Raw genomic sequence first — 20089 nt, 5'->3', positions numbered from 1 at the left:
GTGAGAAGGACTTTAGTTATATTTTAGCTCCTATTTTTTTTACATTCACTTTTAGGTTCTGAGATCCCATTACTTCACAGAACAAGTAATAATTACAAAATAGATAGATTTGCTTCTCATTTAAATCAACTAAGCAATTAAACTTTGCTGGCTTTGATGGGACTTCTAATTTTTGGCAATAACTATCAAGAAGTTCATAGTCATCAATGAGAGAATGAGAATAATGAGAGAATATGAGAGAATATGAGAGCTATGACAGAATAATAGCAACTCATCTATAAAACACCACCAACCTATTCCAGATAAGCATTTCACCCAAAGAACTAGGAGGTGAATGCTTTATAAGATTGAGTCAGTCTGAGACTCTGTAAACCTATGACACTGTAATAAAAGGGGGAGAAAGTTGAAAGAAGAAATGGAACATATCTCTGAAAAAATAATTTAGATGTTTGGAAGAAAATTAAGAGAAAAGTAAAATATTATTTAACCACATACTCCACCAAAAAGGCATTATTCTGGAAAAGATGTATGAATCAGATTTTTTTTTAGAGCTTGAAATTTGAAGAAAAATTACTTATTTAATTAAAAAACTCCATTTGAAAGAACTGTTCAGGATGTTATAAAACTTCTCTCAAAACATTATGCCTTTCTTCAGGTCATCTCTCTTTCTGAGATCTGCAGAAATAATAAATCTTCTCTTTTACCTTGCCAGGGCTGCAAGAAAAAAAATGAACTGTATCTCCCAGGATTTTTCCATTTATATGTCTAGGGCTCACGATCCACTGGCTTCCCCTGTTCTCAAAAGAGGAATTATTGCAGCCTATGTTCAAGCTGGCTGGATTGCAGACATGAGTAACAAAGTCTGGTGGCAGAATAATCACATGCTAGGTGCTGGGAATTACAACTGATATCTTCTATTCATCCCAGAGAAAACATATATAGAATCACCTTCAGTGACTGTGAAAAACTCATTCTGACCTTATATCAGAATGTCTGTAATTTGGATTATCACACTGACACAATCCGTAAAGATCTTGAAACAACTTCCTTTTTCTTCAGACTCACCTCCTTTTATTTTGCCACAGTACTTTCTCTTAGCTAGAAACCTCCCACCAGTTATTCCAGTGGCCTAACCAGAGCAATGACCTGAAACCTGACACAGGACTTGCTCAGTGGATATTTTTCATATGTTTTTATGGCCCAGAAATTTCTTCAGCCATCAGTTATCAAATACAAAATCCTTTTTCCTGTTGTAAATAACACTCAAAGAGTCCTACTCATATATCACTCTCAGTGCTATATGGCAGAGTTGCAAACTGAATTTTAGTGCATATCCCCTGCACTATGTTTTTCAATACTTAACATTATCCCCTATATTTGACCAAATTTTGTTTTTACTTTGCAGACCCTAATAAATGTTCTTTCTTGTTGTTTAGATGTTATAAGGAACAGATTGTAAATGAGGAGGTAACAAAATGGTCTAGTCCATAAATTCAGAGCAAAAATAAAAAGCTGGAATTTAACCATCGTTTTGTTACTTTATAACTAGCTTTATTTTAGAAACCCTTTAAACATTTGTCATGTCAAGTAGTAGATAAATGTAGCAATTTTGTCATTATTGAAGATACTACAGCATTATAGATGCAATCTAGCTTTAAGGCAGCTATGCTAGATGTGATCAAAGCTGCTAGGCACTTGCCTCTAGTCAGCAGTAAGGTTTCACTGTGCAACATTAAAAGCAATGAATTAAAAGAGTTTGAGAGTTTTTATAGTACTCTTTCTACTGTGCTGAACCGTTTTTGTACAAGTTCAGTTGGCAATTCATTCAAAATGTTCACATTTGTATCTGACAGAGAAGCAGAAAAATTTAAAGAGCTGGCTTCCATTTTCACCAGGAGTTACTCTAACAAGTGCCATGGCATTAACATGGGATATTGATGTCATTGGAAATCCTTGTGATCTTCATGTTCCATGATAGCTCAAGCAGCTATGTTGGAGTTGCAAGTCATGCCCCTTGTTTGAACTTTTTAAAGTTTTTAATAAATCTGACATGATGTAAAGCACCTCCTTTGGTGTCCTACTGCTGATGCTCTTCGCAACCAGATACCTCTGACTGGGTTGCAAAAGTCATTACACTTATGTGTATGATGAGAATGCCAAGGAATGCTCACAGGAAACCAATAAAAGGCTTAAAATAGACAAATATATGAACAGCCAAGCTAATGCAATTGTTTAAGAAGAATAGTCTTAAAACATGATCTAAAAGTTTGCTATTGTGTCTGAAGTACTTCTACGCAGTAAATAGATGTGCACAACATACAACTGAAGGGTCAAACTTGAAGGTGCTGTGCAAGGTTGTGTAAACTCAGCCTCATTTGAACCCCAATAGCCTTCTACCTGATTCACACTTTATAAAGAAACACAAACTGAGAAACTCTCACATTAAATGGCAAAGATGATATAAGATATGAACTCAGAGGAGGACACTTTAAAACAGATTTTTGGGGCCCCTTTGAAATGTAAACAGCATTAGTCTAGACACACAAAATAAATATGCTTAAGATAGAGGATTTATTGCACAAAGGGGCCCTGCACTGTGTCTATCATAAGTAATACTGCTTCTGTGTTTGATCATTTGGTGCAGAATGATATACTGACACAGGGAAAGTACTGAGATATCTCTATGGTATTGCATTGCTCCTTATATATTACTACTCATTTTAGGCTAATTTATTTTTAAGATTGTGCTCAGAAAATTATTAAAACCTACTCATTTTTAATGGGTACAATACCACGTAACATCAATGCAGAGTGGGGATGCCCTGTTCATCATAAGCAATTCTTGCTTTCACTCTTTTCCTATGCTCAGGTTCCCACTCCTTCACCAAACACTATCTGCAGTATTTTTGTCGCTCTTCAAAATGAATCAGGAATTCAAAGTGTTCAAGAGGAAGTTCTTTGCATTCACCTCTGAGGTGTAAAGCAAAATGTACTGCGGGAATCTGTGATGGCCAAACTTTCCAATCTGAAATAAAATTATCTCAAACCATCTCAGAAAGCTCTAAAAAAGAAAAAAAAAAGTAAAAAAGGCAAAACCAAGCAACAATTAAAAAAGTAAAAAAGGCAAAACAAGAATAGTATTTCATCCACTCCCCTTCCTCTATTGCCCTTCTTCTGCTGTGCATGAGAAGTAAAGATGCAGACATATATAGAAGCTTTCTGTGAAAGGCTTTCACTGCACAGCCTAAAAAATCAGTGCAGTTGACTCCAGCCTAGTTCTAGCACTGGTGGTCATGCAAGTGAGAGCAGCTGAGGAGATTGTTCCTTCACATAATTCCTCTTGGCACTCCCCTTTCATTCCTCTAGCCGTCTGCTGCAAGTTAATTAAATTAAATCTGGCCTGCAGCAGAGTACTGGAAGCTGCTGCATTTATGCATTGAGCAGTGTGCCCTTCCAGAGTTATTGTGAGCTTCTCTGTAATCATTAGACAGGAATAAATCCCACAAGAGAATCAGTCCCCCAAGTTAGCATTCTTGATCTATGCACCCACAGAGCAAATCACAGTTCTTCATCCCAAACATAGCACCTCATGACCTGAAAACATTATATCTGCACAGCACCATGCCAGATCTAATAAATCCTATGTCTCAGCAGAGACCATTAACTCCTGCACAGCATTATGCTGACACTTTTAAACTCTCCCTTTCTTGAGCTACTTTATGCAGCATTGGCTTAGGAGTCTCTGAACTACACATCACTGTAGAATTGCACTCTCTTTGTCTGATTTTAAAAGGCATTGGAAACCATTCAGTGAATCAGCATGTGTGAATATGCTTTACCTTCTCCCGTTGGCTAACAAAGCCATTAATCAGAAACCATGTCTGTATCTTCATGATTTTTTTCTGGCTAAAGAACCAAAGAAGAAGAAGAAGCATTCACTCTATTTCTCAGATTCTTTCCTCTCTCCTTCTCTTTCCTGGATTCTTTGCCCTCCACATTTGCACTCTCTGGCTGTAGGATAAGAATAACTTCTGCTGAATTTTGCCTGAAGCTGTGAGGCTCCTGTGTTAGGCTACCTCTAGGCTGCCACAAGCTGTCAAGCAAGCAGGCCACAGAGCATTCAAAATGATTCTCCAGAATAAAAAAGCTATTATGAAGGGTCTGAGACAAAACATCACAATCACAACTACAGCAGTGTAATGAGCTTTTATCGTAACAGTCAAGCAGCAATTTGCTTGTGTACACTGCTGACCTACTGCAAGTGGGAGGGTGATCTATACTTAGATAATTTGCATTGGTACTGGACAAGGAGTACTGCACCTGATGGTCACTAACACAGATGATCATTGACATCACTGAGGCTGATGGAAGAAACCTGTGCTGCTGTGATCATGCACTGGTGGAGTTTGTAGTCCTGAGAGATATGGGTCAGGCAAAGAGAAAAGTTGGGACCCTAAATTATAGGAAAGCAAACTTCCAGCTGGTCAAGGAATTGGACAGTAAACTGGTAAATTGGTCAGGAAACTGCCCCCAGGGACAAGGCAGTAGAACAGAACTGGTAGAACTTTAAGGATGATTTCCATAGGGCACATAGAGCTCACAATTCCCACGTGTAAGAAATCAGGAAAGGAAAGCAAGAGAGCAGCATGGCTCAGTTGAGACCTACTGATCAAACTAAAAAGCAAGAAGGAAATGCAGAGGCAATGGAAGCAGGGCCAGGTATTCTGGGAAGAATATAGGCACTCTGCCTGGTTGTGTGGAGATGGAGTCAGGATGAGCAAGGTACAGCTGGACTTAAACTTTGCAAGGGACACAGAGAATAACAGGAAGGGCTTCTAGGGGCACATCAGCCAGAAAAGGAAGGTCAAAGAAAGTATGTCCCCCTGATGAGAAAAACTGAAAACACCGGTAACAACAAATGAGGAGAACACTGAGGTACTCAGCAACTTTTTTTCCTCAATCTTCACCAGCTATCTCTCTTCCCACAGCCCTTGATTGAATGGACTGGAAGACGGGAGGAGCAAAACCCATCCTACTGCAAGAGACCAGGCTCATGACTGCCCAAAGAACCTGAGTGTACGTAAGCCTGATGAGATGCAGCCCAGAATCCTGAGGGAATTGGCTGATGTAGTCACCAAGTCCCTCTCCATGATATTTGAAAAACCATAGCAATCAAATGAAATACCAGATGACTGAAAAAAAAGAAATACTATATGCACTTTTAAAAAGTGCAGGAGGCAGAACCCTGTGAAATACAGAGCTGGCACCTTCACCTTTACCTTTGTGCCTGAGGATACCATGGAACAGTCAGGATGTGACCCTTGTACCAATGCGGTGAATACAAATACTATCTGCATAGCTTAATAGGTTTATTACTTAAAAAGAGACTTCTGTTCAAAGAAAGCCTTATTGAACCTTTAAAACCTGAGAAAGGCTGATTGCCCTCTAGTCATGCCACACCTGAGGCAGATGGCTCTCCAGACTTGCCATACCCAGGCTTGTGGTTTGGCAGAGGATATGCATAGAACTGCATCTGATTGATCCTGAGGGAGGAAGATAAACTCAGGCAGGTTTGCTGGTTTCTCTGCTGTGACTGAAATGGCTGACACAATAATGTACAAAAATAGCCCTTTAGTCAAGAATTAGGAATTACTATATATATGGCTTTTCCTCCTACAAGAGGATTGTGGTTTCAGAATGAGCAAGAGACAAAAACCCAACAGGAGTTACTTCACAAGGGTATGCACAATAAAATCCATCAAGTACCTTTTATGGACAAATTCAATCTGTTCACTTGGATCAGCCACAGCTCTTTTCAGTATTTGTATTTCCACGTGGATTAGCAGCTGGCTCTCCTTCAGTATTTTTAAACAACCCTGAATTGTATAATTGCCATGGGACCATTCTAACTCATACTCTGGTCATTTACAAGGATTTACACCGTGGTACACTCAGTTATTCATTAAAAACAGATAACTCCCATAGGAGACACTGCATCACTCAATACTCGTGCTACTTCTGAAATATGGTATACTTAAAGAAACACACATGTTAAAAGTATTTATCTGGTCTAAGATATAATAATGGCAATAAATAAATAAATTGCACATATTACCTTTTAATGATTGGGAAAACAATGTTAATGTCTTCCAAAGAAAATAGTTCCTATTACTTAAATTAAAAAGGAGGATTGAAGGATAATTTATATTCAGAAGGAAGGGGAAAATAGACTTGAGTTGGCTTTTGTGCACAGCCCATAATTCCCTCAAAAGCCTTTAAAAATAACTTGAAAATGTATCCTGCTAATATGACAAAACAATACATAAATTTACATAGGCTGAATCATCCTGATAAAATACATAGAGTTAAAACCTTGCACTCAGTATATATAGTCCATTATAAGATTTTCTCTGTGAAGTGGTACTGAAGAGGAAAACTAAAACAGAAATCAAATTACAACAATGCTTTTCTACAAAAGTGTTTTGTTAATGTCATGAAAGCTACCCTCTACAGATCACTTTATACAGATCTAATTTCTAGTTTATGCATTTTTAAATTCTGCTTCGTTCAAAGAGACTGAAGTCCCTTAAAAGCTTTAAAACTTAATCCACCAGTTAAAAAAGCAAACCAAAACCACACTTCACTACAAGAGCACTCCAAGGAAGTTCAGGTTAGTTATGTCTATCTAAGCTAAGTTAGTTTTCAGTGTAGGTAATGCATTATTGCACCACATTCACATAAACCCACAAATTTTAATAATTGTAATTGTAACACACAGTAATATTTATCCAGACAAAAATAGCAAAAAAGTCTTGTAGGAGCACAGTGACATAATAACAAGCTGCCTCAGCTCCCATGCAAGAATCACCATCCCATTTTCAAGGAAAATACAAACCCAAACACTGAACAATTACCTAAATGACCTAAATCTGAGAAGGGTTATTTTCATTAAGTGTTGATATTTTTTCAGAGCACTTCAGTGTTTAACTGCTTGCTCTAACTCACCCAATTCCAAACACATAGAAAAAGGAAGAGGATCAGTCAACAGCTATAATCTTGTTCACAGAACTTTCAGAGCCACCTCAACCTTTCAAGCAATGTGATGTCATCTAGTAGCAGCAAAGAGGAGGGATTCCTGCAAAATCTGCCTGTTGGTCCTTGATGGACCATGCTTGGTTTTGGAATTGAACATGACTGCTACTCAAACTGACATTCAAGTTCATGTGGCTAACTACTTTCCAAATATGAGTCAAATTGGATTGCACTTTCTCTTTGGAAAATAACTCAGGAATGGATTGTTCCCAACAATATAAAAGAAAAATAACAGCAATTGTTAAAATGTCACAGTAAGTTTTCACTTGAACTCATTTTAATGAGCATTAATCAAATGCATGTATAAAAGAGTTATTCACTCTCTTAGCCCAAAAAAAAATCACAAGAAATACTCATGTAACTTTTTGTTTCTAAGAAGAAAGATTATAGAAAACATGATACTTTAATGCAGAAAAGAAATCTTGAGAGTTTCTTGCTTCATTTGAGTTACTTGATAGTATGCTATCACCTGAGAGGTACACTGCCTAACTTTTACCTGCAAATCTAAGAAGCATCAGGTACAGAAGTATTCCAGTACAGGCACACGCATGCATGTACATCTAACTGCCAATGAATGCAAATGTCATGAAAATATAACTAAAAATTTGCTGTGCATTTCTATATTTTCCACTTTGAAACAAATAAAAACAACAATTTGTAAATCATCATCTCTGAAATAAGCATATGAAGAGGAATGGAACTAAGACCAAAAAAGGGACACTGTCTAATGTCTGAGGATTGTGAGAGTAGTGGCTAATCCTGGTTTTCTCACAATTGACCTGATTTCAGCAGGAGGCTGGACTAGATGACCTTCTGTGTTCCTTTCCAACATGAAACTACTTATGATTAGATTTTCACTTTTTTTATTGTTACCAAACAGAGATGAAAACATTTATGCTCTTCTTAGAAGATGGTACAAACTTAATTGTCTATTGATGATATAACTATAGCTCCTGCCTATGTGCCTTAATTAAAATACATAGTATAGTTGCAGGCACTCCCACTGAAATGAGAAGTATTATGTGTTTCTTTTTCTTCAGGGTCTAGATTTCCTTTATAACTAGTTTTCACTAGCTGCAGTCCCTTTTGAATGTGATCAGCAAAAGGGTAGAAAAAGACACACATTTTAATACTTGCAGCACAACATTCTGTGAACGAAGTAGATGCTGACAATCCAGACAAGCAGAATCTGCAGCTGACAAAAGCCTGTTTCCTGAACAAATGTACTAACAAGCATGCCAGGCTCTGAGGGTTAAGCCACACTGTAAAATAGTTCTTGTTTCCTGGAAAGCCTCCAAAGTACATCGGACTACTATTTTGTCCTTTATTGCTCCTACTTATGAGGTCCTTCACAAAATGTGTAGAATGACCATCAACTAAAATACTCACAAAAATATTTCCTCCTTACCATTGCTTTCCCATCCTGCACTGTGCAATTGTTTTTGGTGCAGTTTACTTCTTGTAAACTGATGCTGAAGCAGGTTTTCTTTTGCTCCTTCAAAAGCTTTGAGCCATGATTTGTAAACTAAAATAATGGGTTATAATTTCAGACAAGCTAAGGACAAGTCTTCTTGGCCAGAGTGGCATGCAAAAACACACATCAAGGAGGAAAACCTACTTGGTAACACCAGGATTCTAGCAGAGCCAGTACTCAGTGGAGCTACACTTAATGCAGCTTCTACCTGTCTGGTGACTGCAAACAAGGGCAGGTTTGGTCCAATGCAACTGCAAAATTAACAGAGAGCTGCAGTAGGCAATGAGAGTATAATTGTATATTCTATGTCTACAGTCTTCTTTAAAATACCAATAAGTCTTGTAAATCCTAGTTTTAGTCTTACAGTGATAATTAATATTCCAATGTCTTAAAGAACCATGCTGAACTAACTAAGTAGTACAATCTGTTTGTAAATCTTGTCATCTTTCCCTAAACCACAAAGGTTTCTGGTTGCTACCATCTCTGATGAGATCATGCCTCCACCTATAAGATAATTTTTTTATAAATGGGAGAATTTTCTTTTATGCCTAACTTGACACATACATTTATGTCATGCCAATGGAATGAAATCCTCATTTTATTAAAAATGTCAAAAAAATCAAATTTTTCTTTAAGATGTTAAAAGTCACAGCAACTCCAAAATACGGCCTTATAGCTGCATTTCTATAGTTCTGCTGGTCTTTCAATGTTTTCAGTGCCATAGTGCATGAACTTAAAATAGAGGTACATTGTACTATGGATCTTTTATGCATAATTTTGATTTAGAAGTGTGCAGCATTCAGCCAAAAACAACTAAGTGAACAGGTCAAATAATAAGAAATAAATCAACAAATCAGCACTTTGAACTAAGTTTTTATCCTGGTTAAGGCTAAACTTGGAAATGCATGAAACAACAGTTAGGACTGTATTCAAAACATGACACATACTTTGCATATAATTTCAACTAGAATAAAATAGGCCAAATTAAGATATTTCAGCACTATAGCAACCACAGTAAAGACATATTCCCTACATCCAGTCATTCCAGCTTTTCTCTAATTCAGAACAGAAGTTATCAGAAATTTTGAAAAACCCAGTGGTCTTTCAGCATATACCCACAGCAGGTTCTGCCATTCAGGCAAAATCATTCAGACTGGTTCCCCAGTCCAAATATCAGTAGGATTGAGATCCCCTGCCTGTAATGGGTTTAGAGCTGGCTAAAATTGCCAGCGCACCTACTAGAATTCTTTACTAATTTCCTGCTGTGAGATATGAACTAGGAGGAGGACAAAGCAGGCTCAAAATCTAAAAGGTATGAAAACTTTTATTAGCAGTACTAAAATAAAAATAAGAATCAGAATAAAGCCTTCAGAACTTCTCCTCCCCTCCCCACAACCTCCTTTCTTTCCCACTGACAATGTAGAGACAAAACCTGTGATTTTCAATCAGCTACCACCTCTACAATAGTCTTTCATCAGTTCTTGGAGGGAGAGGAGTTTCTCTCACCAAGCCATGGAGACATCTCCACAAGAAACAGTTCCATTGTGGCTTTCTAATTTCCACGAATTGCCACTGCCTGGAAAATCTGCAGTCATGAATCTCCTCCCATTTTTTCACAGCCTTCCCACAGCTGAGTTAATGGGCCATGTCAGCTTATGGAGGTACTGTCTTAAGGATGAGCTGCTCAAAAGCAGCATTCCTCTGGGAATGGAGGTCTTCTTCTTCTTTCCCTGGGAACAAAGGGTATCCATCACTCGCATCTCTCTCTCTGTTCAAGCTTCTCATGGGATCACAGATACTTCAACATCTGCTTTGCTTCATTATTTATTTGCTTCTGCTCATGTCTGCAGTTTGAAAACTCCATCCCCCCCATACTTTCTCATGAATTAAAGGGGATATTCTAATGTATCACAGCCCCTCTCCACAGCCTTACCAGAAGAATTCCAGCCCAATACTAAGGCATCTCCTCATTCTCCTTCCATCTGGGACTTGACTCTTTTTATACTGACCTTGACGTCCTCATGTTGTCCTCTACTTGTCTTCACTCTGTCCTTTTCTCTCACATGAGAGAGGATCAATATTTTTCAAGTTCCATCTGTGCAGTGAGAGTCAGTATCTCGCCCAGGCCTGCAGGCAGTTGTGTGATTTCCGCCAGGCTGCAGCCAAAGCTGCTTATGATGAAAATTTTTTGGGGCCATGCTGGGGTCTGTGCCAAGATCTCAGGGGGTCCAGGCAGAACGGTGGTGGCCGCTGTGGCCACATGGCTGGTCTCTGGCCTTTGCATCCTTCAATTTCAGCTGCGGGCCGATGGCTTCCCTTCCCTCTGCCCGGCAGTGGCTGGGGCTGCACGGGCCATGGTGGAGGGAGCCTGGCCTGGCACAAAGCTGCTCCCAGGGCCCGGCGGACCCCAGCTCAGCCCAGGCCAGTGGCAGGACAGGGCTTAGTGTCAGCAAGATGTTCACAGCTGCAGCCCTGCCCAGCCTTGGCCAGGGCCCCTCAGCCTCCTGTCCCCTGCCCAGACACCGCTGGGGTCTGGCCCAGCCCCGCCAGGCCATGCAGGCCACGTCAGAGCAGGGCTGGCCTGATCGGCCCCCAGTTACCCCTTCAAAGCAAGAGTCAGATTTCCTGGGCTTGCCAGGAAAATGTAATCTCACACAGGTGGACCTACCTTCTAAATGGTTTTCAACTAGGTTGTCAATTCTCAGAACTAGCCAGCAATTGGTTTCTGCCAGGCACAGAGGAAGCTCTTAAAAGCTGCTCAGAAAAATCATTTCCATGGGTGGCTTCTTCCCTCCTCACCTAATATCAATTAATGCAAAACCAGCACACCAGCCCAACATCCTCAGTAGGACAGTAGAGGCCATTCAGATTAGACTGTTCAAGAGTTTGTCAAGTCAGGTCTTAGAAACTTCCAAGGATGGTGCCTACACAGCCTACTGGACCAATCCAGCCAAATTCTTGACAGTCCTCATGGAGGAGACAACAGTTCTTGCTGTCCCTGGGCCAGCATTTACCACTTAATCTATCTATTTATGTGGCAATATAGCATGACCAATAGATACAGAAAATATGGTGGCTATGTTTCCTGAGACCCACCTAGAGAATGCCCTAGCCTTGACTCAAAGGGTAGATGGTTTTGTAGGTATTTGGCACTGAGACAGACTACAGGTGCAATGTATAAATTAAGGTCTCAAAAGAGTCCCAGACTACAAACTTTTCAACATTGGGTACTACAATGTAGATGTATCACAAAGCTCAAAAGAATGTGATCAACTGCCTGATCACAAAGATCATTCACTGAGTTCTGCTGTTATATTTATTTTGACTGTTTTTTTATTTCACACTTTTGAGGAAAAGTTTCATTGTAGCGGAAAGAAACCTCATGAAATTCAACCAAGTGCAAAGTCCTGCATCTGGGATGGAAGTACTCTCTGAAGAATATGGGCTGGATATGGACTGTGTGGGAAACAGCTCTCCTGGGAAGGTCCTGATGAAACTTGAACTAAATGTAAGCCAACTTTGTGCCATAGCAGCAGCAATCGCTTCCTTCAATCTGCTGACCTGTTAATATAGTATGACAGAAGATTAAGGGAAGTGATCACGTCCCTTTATTATTCATCTGACCACATCTAGAATACCATATGCAGCTTTGGCTCCTCCAGTTCAAGGAGAGAAAAATATTGATAGTTTGGCACAAAACTCTAAAACAAAAACAACAACAAAAAAAAGCATGGTCAGGGAGCTGAAGTGTTTACCCTGGGAAGAAAGACTAAAAGAACTGGGTTTGTTGAGCCTGGAAAACAAAAAAGCTTTGGTGAGCTAGAAGGACTTGGGGATGCTGAAGGATGAGAGGCTGGACACAGGTCAGCAATGTGCATTTGCAAAAGTATTAGTTTGGCATAGAGTAATATTCAAGTTTCAGACAGCTTGAATGACTGCAGTTTGACAAACACTAAAATAGCAGTGAGCTGCTTTGCTTGCTTATGTAACACTTACTATGAAAAATCAACCTGCAGGTTCCAGGAGTGTACAAACAAAAGAGGAGCAGTTAATAAGGTAAACATGAGGAACATACAAGTAAGAGATACAAATAAAATATTTATAGTAAATAGATGGGAAAACATGAAAAGAGCAAGATTTATCAGTCTATTGTACATTCCTGTCTGATTTCTCCACTTTTTAAAAAAAAAAACAAAACAAAACAAAACAAAAAAATCTCTTTTGGAACTAAGAAGAAAACTCCTTATCAGGAAGAGACCAGCATGAAGAAGAAGGTGGCCTGAACAACCCTAGTCTCTTTTGTCTAAATCTAACCTCTCAAAGTAGAATTCACATTACAGTCAAGCCACAGGATAACTTACATAACATTAACAGATACACAAATGTGTATTAATGTCATTTCCATACGACAATAACAGTTAAATCAATTATTGCTAACACTAAGAAAATACCTCTAAGTAACAAATATGCAATCAATGTTATTCTTATGTTGCTGGCTTCAGTAGGAAAGAAGTTAAATCATCTTTCACTTGTATTCCAGCTTGTATCTCTACAACTCTGCAGATACTGTGAAAGATAAACAATTCATCAAGAACTGGAGTTGTACCACAGCCATATGGACAGCTGGGTAGCACCTTAAATATATGAAACTGAAATAGTTAGTAGGAAAACAGAATTCACTCTCCTTCTCCTGCAAATGCATAAAAATATGTTTTGGAAGTTTCCCTGTAGTGTGGACCATAAATAGAAACTTTATACAGAAGTAGAAAGCACATGACAAAAGCACTTTATTTGACCTATTCTACCAAAAATATCCTTACTTCCTGTGCTCAGCTTAATACATCATAATCTTCAATCATCTTAGCTTTATAATCCAATACTTATTTTCCACATTTGTGTGAGTTTATGTACTGAGAACATTAGGATGAAAGGATTTATTAACAGCCTCTCAACCAACATTTACAGGGGATTATGGTTCTTCAGTCGCCCAGAAGTGCTAACCTTACAGTTTTTTCTCTTATTTCCTCAGTTTAAAAGTTCAGTTACAAAATTCCTAACATTAGGAAAACATTGTATTTTTAAAGACACAGAATCTCCTCCTTAGCAGCCAGAACCTGTAACCCACATCTGTGCCTCCCACCATGTCACAGTGATCAAATAGGCAATAAAACATTTTGAGTGTCTAATGGGAAAACCTGCTAACTAAAATATTATAAAGGAGCAGGGTCTTAGACCAGCCCTGTATATAGTATAAATTAAAACATACTACAAAGTTGTATACAAGGTAGCCTCTGTGGCTTCCTCACCAGCAGAGACAACCAGGTCTGGGGAAGACTTATCCTAGGCACTTAAAACACCACTAACACTCTCCCAGGAGTTTCTTAGGAGAGAGAAAGGAGTTTATATGCTGAGGCGTTTTCTATGATGCACAGAAGCAGTATTAAACACTGTATTCAGTGTGGAGAGTTTAAACCTGTAGTTTTGTATACATTTATTTTTATCTCAGATGCAGGGAATTCCACACCGTGGGAGTACTGTAATCTTTAGGATTTTCTGGAGCCCATGTAAGAGTACTACAAGTATTACACTAAATTTGTATTTGCAGCAACAATCTTCCTGATATGTGGTGGAAAAAAAAAAAAGCAAAAAAAAAAGCAAATATTTTATCAGAGATGTTAATCTAGAGATAATATGGACACTGGGCAATAAATATTCTCACTCTTAGGAAAGCCACTGTACCTCTGAAAAGATAAATTTGAGATGTAAATCTTTAAGCAGTGACCTGAATTTCTAGACAAGAAAATTTGAAACAACCTAAGAGAGTGTGACATAAAAAGGTATGAATGTTTGATAGCTCCAAATTAACATGAGCATGCTACAGCATTTTTGAATATTATTTAAATGTTCACTTAAGCACACTTGTCAACCTATTTACAACAACTTGAATAATTAGTATCCTAACTAAATTATCAAGACTATACCCCCATTTCTACCTGCTAGGAATTTTATAGAAGCTGGACACTGCACCCATAATATACCTCCCTTTATACACACTGAGTACATAACAGACTAAATCTGTACCACATGAAGTAGAATTGAAAAAAATCTACCATTTTCTCAAATTTTCCACTACAAGCTAAACTGCCTGCATTTGAGGGCAAATGAAAAGAAAGAAAAAAAGAAAACACTGATTGGAGATTTAGTAGAACTTGGACTCTTTTTATTTCCTTGTATTTCAGCAGTAAAACACTTTGTCAGTTGATCAGATTATTAACCACATTTGGGCTTCAGAGTCTGTTAGAAGTAACTGGATCACTCAGCAGGCTGCAAGCACTCGTAAGTGTAGCTACCTTGATGAAGAGGCAGCAGACTAACATTCAAAGATACCATGACACACACCATGGCAGCCCAAATCAGCTTTCCTTTTTACCTTTTTTTCCTCTTTCCTATAGAGATGCTTGTTTTGTAGGTTCCATTCTTCAGTGCCTTTGAGAAGTTTATTTAGGTTGCAGATGCACAGTGCTGTACGATATACCCCTGTACCACTGCGCCCTACGTGTGCATCCGTGTGTGTATGAATACATGGAGTGGGACAGGGAAGCAAAGTACATCATAGACTGCCAACCTGGATACCAGAGAATCAACTTTATATATTCTTCCAGACTGTCTTGCAGTCCTAGAGGCAAAAATGAAGCTTACAGAGATTTAACCCATATCCATAAGATAAAGCTCTATGTGTAACATACAGTGTATACACTGGTAGGCAGAATGTTCAAACCAAGACAGACATCTTCAACAGTCCCAGAATATAAAGCAACTTATTTAAGTACCTTTTCTAAGACTGTTTCAGGGTTATCTTATTCATCATGTAATGGCTTTCCTCAGGATTCTTCAACCCCTTATTTCTTTTTTTTATTTGTCTGATTTCACAGTTGACCCAGCTAGCAGTAGGAGGTTGGACTAGAGATCTCTTGAAATCCATTCTTTATTTAACCCTGTGATTCCAAAAGGAATGGCATCTTCCTCACCTGCTGATCACCCACCTCTCCTACAAATTTTGAGACCTGTTTTAGTGGTCAGGATACATAACTGAGAAGTTAAACTTTTCAGCTTCTACCAGTGATGTTGTCTTCAGTTTGGGATCTAAAAAACCAAGCCCAAATTTGAAACTCTGTTTCCTTTTTCATATCAGCATTGCCATTTAAGTCTTGCAACACCATGATAAAGAAATTTGATTTTATTTACCTGGGACAATTGCCATAGGAATTTCATGCTGAAAATCTTGATAGCTATCACTATTCTACTTGTATCACGTCTAGGACAGTTTGGCCTCTCTCTACAATATTCAAAACAAATAACATGTTCCAGCCAATAGTTCCAGCTAATAATGCCATGCGTAATTAACTTAATTTAAAGACCCAGCACACCAACACTGTGTATGCAATCTGAAGAGAGGTTTAGAATCATAATCTTTCCTGCCATGTGCAGAACAAGTTGTTGTTCCACCATCAGCATCATTTTCATGCCGAAGCTCAAAATGCAACCTGTTATGGTTCTTCTGTGAGGCACCTCTTTGAAAAACCCTCAGCATCACACCAGGAAAAACATTGTTTCACAGTCTGCTGAAGGACTGATTGCTCCCATGCTGAGCATTTCCCTGGAGTCTCGATATACAGACTAGAAATGAGGTAGTATTGCTGCTTTTCAGCCTTGGCTGACAGAAGAGAGACAGAATTTGGCCTTCAGTTCATAAAGATTTTTCTGTCATGGGCTACACTTACCTCCTGGACAATGCCTCATGGCCATTTTACACCGTCTGGATTCTGCAATGGTTGGACATGGTATTGTGTCTTTTGCTGGCTTCTTCACAATTTGTCTTGTTCTTGTTTCCAGGCCCCACTTAAATCCACATGTTTTGTTATTTCTGCTGCAAGTTCCCCACTCACTCCATTGACCCACTTCACAGCCTTCTGATAAAGCAAAAGAAAACACAAGTGAGCAATTCTTCTGGGGTTTTTATTTTTGGTTTTTTTCTTTTTTTTATTATAATACACTGTATAATGTTAGAAAACAACACTTGTCAGTTTTACTATTAGAAGGTAAAAGCTAGAAACAAAATTAAAATCTATTACAGAACCTGAATCTTTTTAGCTACCATTAACCCAACCAAAGAAAAATTAGAATATCAAACTCTATGTTCGATATACTATGACAGTCCCAGATACCCAAAAATTTTCCTAAAACAATGACATTGACTTTTTTTGCTCTATCTAATATATAAATCTTATTTGGTTGTCACCTGGGTTTGAAAACTTCAGATCACATTTCCAAGTCCTCTCCATCATGAAATTCAAGCAATACTCTTGAAAGAGTTTGTTCTAACACAGTTCCTGAAATCTTACAAATTCTGTATTGTAAATTTTCAAACAATTCTGAGTTGTAAATCTTCATACAAAGTGATTTTACAGTTAAGAGGACAGAACTTTCTGATGCACAACAGAGTGGCATTCCCAATGAAGCAGTATTTTAAAGGTTGGAAAAAATTAGTAGTATTATCAGTAAAGAAATAAAAAATAGATAATTGCTGAGTATTTCCTGGTAAGAAATACTAAGCATCATCATAACGTAGTGCCATATTTGAATGTGGGGCACTAGCTGTGCTCGAGCTGCTGTGCTAGAAGACTCACCCACACATTCCATAAGCTCTTCCAAGGCTGCAAATCCAGCAGGACATCCTCGAAAACAGCGACCTCTGTGCGAGTAAAAACCAGTTTTGCATTTGGTACAAAAGTCTCTGCTAAAGCAGGAGTCGCAGTTTTCTATTCTGCATCCTAAATCAAAAGGATCAGAAGAAACAATGAGACAGCAAAGTTAGGGTAAGACTAAAAATGAAGGGACTTATAAATCAATAAAACAGAAAAACCAGAAATGCTATAATACTGTCATCCTGAAATCCATCTGGTATATAGAGAAAATTAGAGGTAACTGAGTTTAGCACATTTTTATCTATGTCCTTCTAATCCTATTTTTTTAAATCAAACTGTAGATAAAACTCCTAGTTTAATTATATTTGAGTTATTGACATCTTTTTGGAGGAAGAATCTTCAGTATAAACTATTTTCATGTGTAAGTAATTTTGATGAAACTGAGATGCAACAAATTATTTTGGAAAATATACATGTATTATATGTATTGTCTTGAGTTTATACTTTATCACTGAAAGCAGGATACTTTTTTTTCTGTGAGTTGACCGTATAAATAGCTGAACGGATGCTTTCGTGTAGAATATCTGATGTCCATGTCTACACATATGAATGTGCAAAAAGCCTCAATTCTTCTGGATTTAACTTCTCTATTATTGAGACACTTAATCCATAAAAAAACCCATTCTTAAATAAGGATGTATACACCAATAGATAAAAAAAAAAAACAAACCCCAAATAAACCAAACAAGACAACTATTGCCTTTATGAAATACTGGATTTCTCTGAAAATTTAAGAGGAATATGACCTGCAGTAGATGACAGACTCAGGTGTAGGCTTTTCAGAAATATCCTATTACATATTAAAACATGTCAACTTGGAAATAGTAGTAGTTATCAATGGTCATATGTATACAATACATACCTACAAAAAATATCAGGGAAAACTATACCAAAGACTAAAAAGGATGTCATTATATTTGGAACAGTAATGATCATTTTATAATTGATTTTTTAAAAATTTAATCCTTCAGCTAATAAAATTAAATAAACTATATTAACTGTATCCTCTCTTCAAATATCTGAAGCCACAGCAAAAAGTATTTTTTGTTCATGTCATGCAACAATATAATAATAATTTTGGTAATTCTGTTACTCATTCTTCAGCCTTTCATAATGAAAAAAAAATCCCCAAAAAAAAACCTATAAGGTCACTATTCTGAAATAGCAATTAGTAAACATCTCAAATCAACACTTCCAATTTTGCCAATCTTTATGAAACAGATTTCAATATTTACTCCTGAACTTCAGCAGGCCAAAACAGGGCACCCCACAATACTTAAACAGTGTGTGTGTGTGAATGTGTAAAATTCTTTGTTAGCAATTAGGGAAATATGAGGCTTTTTAGATCAGATTTCTTGTGGCATTGGAAAACAAATTAGTCATATTGAATGCAAAGAAAAATGTATATTACAAGCAGTGGTGACCTTTGCTTGATTAAAAGGAATGTGAGCATCAGTTTGAAGCCTTGATCTGACAAAGATAACCTCTGCTGGCTCTATTTAGACACAACCACACATAACTGCAATGCTACCAACTCCTGTGTCCAGCATTTTTTAAAGGGGTTTTTAAAACTCAAGTTCATATAAGCAGCACAAGTTGGGCTTCTTGTCCACACTTCAGTTTATAAGAAATTCCTTAGAATAATAATTTGTTTTACATAAGAGTGAAATTCCTAAAGAACAGGATCCTGGTCAATGTCTACACAGTGACCCTGCAAAATCCCTTTCCTAGATTAATGAATTGTTAGCCAAAACCAACTAGGTGAGCTGCTCTGGAGATATACCACAATACTTAATTGCTAATCTGGTTTGTTACACTCAAGATATACTGCAAGTATTATATTAAATACAGCACTTGAGTCAAACATCCTGTGCATTTAAATATTCAGAAAAAACATTTGCCTCTTGCCCACCCACCTTAGACACTTGAAAAGACGTCAAGGTTTTTACAAATCCTGTAGCCCCAATGAAAAGATGCAGAACAGAACATTAAAAGAAAAATCAGCATCTTGCAACCCTTCCTTACATCTCAGTGACACAACATTCTTTAAACAACATTTTAACTATTGCTTTCAAAAAACATGTTGGGAGTAACATGCTAAAAGTTTTTCTGTGTGTGTGGAAGAGGGGCTAAAGGAAAATCTCTCAACAGAAGTTACTGTTCGATATGATATAGACACACTTGGCGTGTGGAAGCCAGCCTCACTTTACACTGGGGATTCCCTCCATTAAATTATCAGTATTTAACATAAGTACCTATGTGAATAACCCATATTTCAACATTAAATGAATGAATAAATCCTCTAAGTTTTGATCATACTTCAAAACTCCCATCTTGTTTGTATTTTCAGCTTTACTTGCAATGCCAGTTTCCTTTTGTGTCACAGCAGAGTCCTTGAGATAACTATCTTTTAAAAGCTTTAGTAGGTGAAGGTTGGGTGGTGTGAAGGTTGGTTGAAGGTTTGGGTGGAGGTTTCCACCAAGACAGTTTATTTTCATTTTTTTCCTATGAAAGTAAACTACTCCAAACATAAAAGACCTATAATTTAATCTCTATCAGTTGCAATTTAGGGGAAAATAGTGAAAGAGTATCAGGAATACCTAAGAATTCTGAAATTAAAATATTAATTCATCAGAGCAATATTCATCATAATGCTTAGGGTTACTGAGTGCTAATCATAATGATAATTTAAGTGTAGCTGAAGATAAACTAGGAGTGACAACAACCTGACTCTTTTAAAATTTCACCAATCCCCAGA

The 20089-nt window shown here is 37.7% G+C and overlaps 1 protein-coding gene across 2 annotated transcripts in view; it reads right to left on the bottom strand.

The window, feature by feature from the left end:
* Window positions 1-20089, bottom strand: part of RSPO2 (R-spondin 2) — a 106137-nt gene that overhangs the window by 26973 nt on the left and 59075 nt on the right. For both annotated transcript variants that reach the window (XM_086880375.1, XM_086880376.1), the window contains 2 exons: window positions 17254-17397; window positions 16348-16536 (listed from right to left, as the gene is read on the bottom strand). In XM_086880375.1, coding sequence (XP_086736501.1) covers window positions 16348-16536; window positions 17254-17397 — 333 coding nt within the window. The remainder of the gene's footprint in view (window positions 1-16347; window positions 16537-17253; window positions 17398-20089) is intronic.

Source organism: Cyanistes caeruleus, chromosome 1 (genome assembly GCF_971803275.1).
Source record: "Cyanistes caeruleus chromosome 1, bCyaCae1.hap1.1, whole genome shotgun sequence".
NCBI classification, from domain to species: Eukaryota; Metazoa; Chordata; class Aves; order Passeriformes; family Paridae; genus Cyanistes; species Cyanistes caeruleus.
The sequence above is the reverse complement of the archived record's forward strand: the minus strand, read 5'-3'. Positions and strand labels throughout refer to the sequence as shown.